Source organism: Phoca vitulina, unplaced genomic scaffold, assembly GCF_004348235.1.
Source record: "Phoca vitulina isolate PV1807 unplaced genomic scaffold, GSC_HSeal_1.0 scaffold45, whole genome shotgun sequence".
NCBI classification, from domain to species: Eukaryota; Metazoa; Chordata; class Mammalia; order Carnivora; family Phocidae; genus Phoca; species Phoca vitulina.
In genome coordinates, this window is record NW_022589748.1 from 7,322,036 (window position 1) to 7,328,035 (window position 6,000).

General features: G+C 54.3%; 1 protein-coding gene across 2 annotated transcripts in view; it reads left to right on the forward strand.

Annotated features, from left to right (window-relative positions):
• Positions 1-3,158, forward strand: part of GALNT17 (polypeptide N-acetylgalactosaminyltransferase 17) — a 448,158-nt gene extending 445,000 nt beyond the window's left edge. For both annotated transcript variants that reach the window (XM_032430645.1, XM_032430646.1), the window contains 2 exons: positions 786-953; positions 1,618-3,158. In XM_032430645.1, coding sequence (XP_032286536.1) covers positions 786-953; positions 1,618-1,746 — 297 coding nt within the window. In that variant the 3' untranslated portion in view covers positions 1,747-3,158. The remainder of the gene's footprint in view (positions 1-785; positions 954-1,617) is intronic.
• The last annotated feature ends 2,842 nt before the right edge of the window (positions 3,159-6,000 follow it).

Consider the following 6,000-nt stretch of genomic DNA (forward strand, 5'->3'; position numbering starts at 1 on the left):
GCCCCCACAATCCCCCAGCATTTGTTGGTGTGCATGGAGCGGAAAGCAGGTGCCAGGATTGTGGTGCACCTTTAGGACGCTTCTGCTTTTTCATCATTATAAATAATGTTGCAGCGAATATCCTATATACATTAACTTGTGTTCCCGGTTTTGATTGTTACCTTGGGATAAATTGCTAAAAGTGGATTTATTGGGTCAAAAGACAAAAAAAAAAACTTTTTTTAAAGCACAAAGAATATATTTTGAAATCCCCTTTTTTGAAAGGTTGTCGTAATTTTCCCCCACTCCAGCCCATTTTATGCTAACCTTGACAAAATGAGAATAGGTTTGTTTTTTCTTTCAATGTGGTATCACCTTGCTGTTTTAGTTTATTTATTTTAACACCTGTTAAGTTGAATGTTTTTTAATATATCTGTTTCTTTTTCAGTGACCTGCCTCTTTGGGTATTTTACACCAGGGTGGAATTAATTAATTAACCCCAATTTACAAATGAGGTGGAAATGCAGACTCGGAGAGGTTAAGTGACTTACTCAGGGTTGCCCAGCCAGCTGGGAGCAGAGCCAAGCTTTAGAAATCAGACGTCCTGCTCTTTTATTTATTCCTCTGCTCCCTCATGTTGCTGGACAGAAGCCCACAGTCCAGAAACACTGACTGAGGACATGCTTAGAAAGAAATCCGCCTGACCCTGGAGACGCTGTATCCAGGCTTAGCAAGCCAGGGACGCATGGGTGAGACCTGCAGACCTGAGTCACCTCTCCCCACCCTCTCCTCTGCTCTCTCCCCAGCTTGCCCGCTACACCAAGGAGGGCTTCCTGCACCTGGGCGCCCTGGGGACCACCACACTCCTCCCCGACACCCGCTGCCTGGTGGACAACTCCAGGAGTCGGCTGCCCCAGCTCCTCGACTGTGACAAAGTCAGGAGCAGCCTGTGCAAGCGCTGGAACTTCATCCAGGTGAGTGCCCCAGGGAAAGGGCCAGCACCCCCGAGCAGGGGAGGTGCTGCGGGCCACAGGGGGAGCTGACTTCCCCAGCAAAGAGCACCCGAGGTCTCCAGCCCTGGGCCAGCCTCGTGAACCCAAAGTGCGTCCAGGGGCAATCAGCGGAGGAGTATTGCAGGGGGGACAGTCTCCCAGGTCCCTGCAGCAGCACCAGGCAGGCTGGGCTCTGATGAACCTCGGGAGGGGAGCGTGCGGTGATTTCTCTGAAATCTGCTAAGTAGTCAGTAGGATGGAGAAAGTCAGACCCCACTCGGACACCATCCCCCATCGGTGCTTGTCACCTGGTTCCGCCATTCAAACTTGGTGAAGCTGATACATTTTCTGGCTCTGGGGTTTCTGGAGGAGGCTCTGTTGATCCCTCCCCCTGTGCAAAGAATTTTGGTGGGACTGCTCCCCACGAGAGGCCATGTGCCAGGCACTACAGTGTTTAAACCTCTTTCTCCGTCTCTCTCTCTCTGCGTTTCTGTCTCTCTCTGTTTCTTTCTCTCATTCTCTTTTCCCTCTGTCTCTCTCTACCTTATTCTCTGTATCTCTACATCCATCTGTCTCTGTCTCTCTTTGTCTCTGTATCTCTCTCTCTGTCTCTTTATGTCTCTGTCTCTCTCCTCCTTTTACCCAGAATGGAGCCATCATGAATAAGGGCACAGGGCGATGCCTAGAGGTGGAGAACCGGGGCCTGGCTGGCATCGATCTCATCCTCCGCAGCTGCACGGGACAGAGGTGGACAATTAAGAACTCGATCAAGTAGCGGGGGTGGGGGGGGAGCAGGGGCCCCCAGAGCCTGGCTCCCGGCCCAGGGTCTGCCCATCTTCTGGACCAGCCGCACTGGTGGAGAGACAGCAGGAAGCCAGCAGGTGCTCAGCGGGCCTCCCGGGGCTTCTCCAGAGCAGCACAGGAGCCCCGGATGAGACTTGGTGCCCCCCCTTTGGCGCTCAGCAGCCATGAAGCCTATGCTCCCTGGAAAAGCCCCGCACCCCTCCTCTGGAAACCCAGGAGCCGTGTCTTCTGCCACCTGGATGCGGACCACGTACCACAGAGTAAACCCCCATGTCCTCTGCATCCTCTCCCCAGCCACTCTCAGGACTGGGACTGGCAGGGGCCCCTCTTTCTCATCTCTTGCAGCAGCAGCTTCTGAATGCCACCCCCAGGCCTCAACAGAGTCGGGGGTGGTGCTCAGCCGCATCCTGTCTCCCCCTTCTTGGAAGAGACCCTGAGACTCTGTGTCCCTCGACATTGCTTCTGCCCAGATGCCCATTTACAAGGCAGCCTCCACCCCCAACCTTTCCATCAGATGGACAGCCCTGGACTTTTCTGGACCCTCCCTAAGATGGCCTGGAAGGAATTAATGCTTCCGTGGTGGGGCTCTAGGCTCCAGTGTTCCTGGGCCAGCTGCTCTGCTTGCGTCTGCAGAGAGCCAGAGACGGAGGGGCTGAGCGCATAGGGAGGTCGTGGCTGTGAGGGGGCCCCTGGGGCTGGAGCCGGGCCGGTGCAGCTCTGCCCCCCCCCCCCGGGGATCAGGGAGCCCTGACTCACCCAGAGCTTAAGGACTGAAGCCAGCACAACAGAGGGGGCCTGGACCCTGGAGGATGCTCCGTGTTCACCTCATTTCACGCCATGCTCTGCTGGCTGACAGGGGAGAAGGCAGTCGATTCCTCTCTGAAGAGTAATAATTTTTTTCGATTGCCCTCTGGTTAGGGTGCGCTTATAAATCAGAGTTAATATATGGACGCGTGTGCATGCCTATGAGTGTGTGTGCCTGTGGCGTGCGTGACCGCGTGTGCGCGTGCTTGAGGGTGTCCGGGTGTGTGCAGAGGAGTGTGTGATAGAGCAGATGTCAGCGCGTGGCCTTGGGCTTGTCGCTTCCTTGCTCACCTGGATCGGGACAAGGCTGCAGGAAGCTGGGGGGTTGGCCATGCTTCTTTGGCCAGGAGGACGTGGCCCAGACTTGCCCTATGTGGAGCCCCAGATGAAGGCTGTCCCTTTGGCCAGTTCCCTCTCTGTCCCTCATGCTATCCCCAAAGGCCAAGTCCTGCCCAGAACCAAATCCTGTAGTCGCCCAGTTTGGGGTTCACAGTGTCTCATTTGGTGGCATCTTATTGGTGATCGCCCCCCGCCCCATTCCTCCCTTGTGAAATAAATACATGTGAGCACTTCCCAAAACAGCCTTGCTTGCTTCTTGGTTCCTCCAGAACCCGGGGCTCGGGGGGAGTTCCTGGAACATGGCAGAGGGCGCCTTTGGTTTGAGGGTTTGGTCTTGTTGTGAGCAGCATCCCTCAGAGCAGAGGCTGAGAAAACCAGCCTGCACTTGGACTCAACTTCCTCCCCCAAAGAGGGACAGAATTTGACATTTGGCACTCACTCACTGACCCCCTGGTGGCCCCCAGCATACGAGGGTCAGGCTGGCGCAGGAAGCTGAAAAGAGGAGGGTTGAGGCGACCTGGCCGCGTCGCCCTGATCTGCCCGCTCCTGATGCCATGCAGCCACTAACACCTCTCAGAAACACGGTGCCTCTGCCAGAAGCATCTGCCCCTTTTTGTCATGGAAATGTGAAATCCTTAAAGATGCCAGACCTTCTGTCACGGAGATGGGTCTGGTCAGGGGTCCCCTCAGCTAGGACAGCCCCTCTTCTCTTTGAGGAGGCCAAGAAGGTCTATCCTGTTGGATGTTACACAGACATGCATTATCAATGGACGTTCCCATTTTTCTTTTGGGTTCTATGAGAACTGGGTCCATGGAAAATGTTGCCGTTTGGTAATAAGGAGCTCATCAGACTTTAATATCAGAGTCTCAGGGCCACCGTGAAGTGAAAAGAGCTAAGGTTTGCACGTTCCCAGGGGGGTCAAGGGAGACATTGAGAGACGATTGTGATATGATGCTTTGGGGAGGAATCCCGCCCTGACTGCACCATTCTCCCTTTGGGTGGGTCTTGAAGGAAAAATATAAAGAAGGCATCATCCTGTTTTACCATTGGCTGAGGTTTTGATCCCAAATCCTGGTGAGGTACTCAGTGGGATCCTTCATTCTTCAGGAAAGGGGCCCAATGGCCTCAAACCAAAGTAAGCCGCAAGACCAGCTCAGTTCTCTGATGGAGTGGGAGCCCGCGCCCTCTAGTGCTCCAGCACGCTCACTGCATCTGGGGCTCCTTCGTGCTCCAAGCTGCACCTCTGAAATGCGAATAGCAGCAAGTATCCCGGAACGTACGAGAGAGAAGTACCCTTCTTCGGTGTCCTGTGCAGCAGGACAGGATGTTTGGGTTTGCGTGTTGATGTGTGTTGGCAGGGGGCACAGTGGTGGGGCTGGTTCAGGGCCATGGGCGGCTCTCTGTGTTCATATGGGCACCTGCTGTCAGCACTCACCTGGGCTACCTCCCAGAGGCTCAGCTACCTGGAGAGACAGGCCAGAGCCCGAGGCCAGCATCCCAGGACGGCACCCTCTTCACCCCACAGGGTCCCTGTGGGCCTGAAGGTGGTGGGGGTGGCGGGCCAAGAGGCCAAGGCAGAGAAGAGGAATGAACAAAGTCAAAGGGGGAGGAGAGAAAAGAGAAGCAGGGCCCTGGGGAGCCTTGCATCCCAGTCCTCGGGAGGAATTTGGAAGCTCCAGGGCCCCATGTCTCCGCACAGTGGCAGCGAGCTCCAAGCGTCGGGCTCCAGGGGCATCTCACGCTCCTTCAGCAAACAGTGGTAGTTGGCCCCGTCTGTGGCTGGGGAGATCACTCCCCGCCCTCACGGGGGGGACGCCTCAGAGGGGGCTGAAGTCGGACAGCCACTGCTCCACGCCCCCTCTGTCCCCCCAGCTCCTCCCCTGCGCCCCCACTGCCCTATCTGGTGACTATTTCTTTTCTCTCATTTCCCCTCTCCATTTATATGGCAGAAAACCTCACCGATGGTGTTCCTGACACACGTCCAAGCCTCACCACCGATCTCTCTGATTCTGTATGTGTTCTTTCTCAAATGCCTTCTTCATGCTTATTCTGGTGGCCAGAGAAGAAGAAATAGGGAAGACTGGGAAAGCACAATCGGGCCAGAAGCCACCATCTTAACCCACTCCGCGCCCTTTTGCTTGGTTTCCTGAAGCCATTTCTCTCCATCTGATACATCTTCCTACCATTCTTGAGAAGTATCCCAGTTTCCCAAAGGGCCGAAGTCAGGCCTGGGCAGAGCAGGCGGCTCTCCCAGGCTGCCCCACGGGTTGTCCCCGATTTGCATGCTGTTTCTCTCCTTCCACTTTGCTTGGGACTGCTACTCTGAGTGACGGCCCCGCCAAACCCCCCCCCCACCCCCGTGACAGCCCCCCAGGGGATGGGCTTGGGAGGGGCCTGGAGCTGGTGCAGGAAACCAGGAGGCCCAGGCCAGCAGGAAGCTGACAGGTGCCTGGCCGAGGGTTCCCAGTCTCTGCTCATTGTCACCATCTCCTCTTGTTTTTGCTTGTTTTTTATTAAGTTTTTAGTTTAATTCCCATGTAGTTAACAAATAGTGTTATATTCATGTCAGGTGTACAATGTAGTGATTTAACACTTCCATACATCACCCTGTGCTCATCATGACAAGTGCGCTCCTTAAACCCCATCACCAGTTTCCCCGTCCCCCCTCCCACCTCCCCTCCGGTAACCATCTGTTTGTTCTCTATAGTTAAGAGTCTGTTGCTTGGTTTGCCTCTCTCTCTCTTTTCCCCTTTGCTCATTTGTTTCTTAACTTCCACAATGAGTGAAATCATACGGTATTTGTCTTTCTCTGACTTATTTCGCTCAGCATTATATTCTAGCTCCATCTGTGTCATTGCAAATGACAAGATTTCATCTTTTTGATGGCTCAGTAATATTCCACCATATATATCTACCACAGCTTCCTTACCATGCATCTGTGGATGAACACTTGGCTGCTTCCATAGTTTGGCTATTATAAATGGTGCTGCTACTAAAAGGTAACCTCCCCTCGCTCCAGATCGCCTCCAGGTCATCAGCTCCTAATCCATTGCCTTTCCTCTTGCCCAAATCATGAATCTG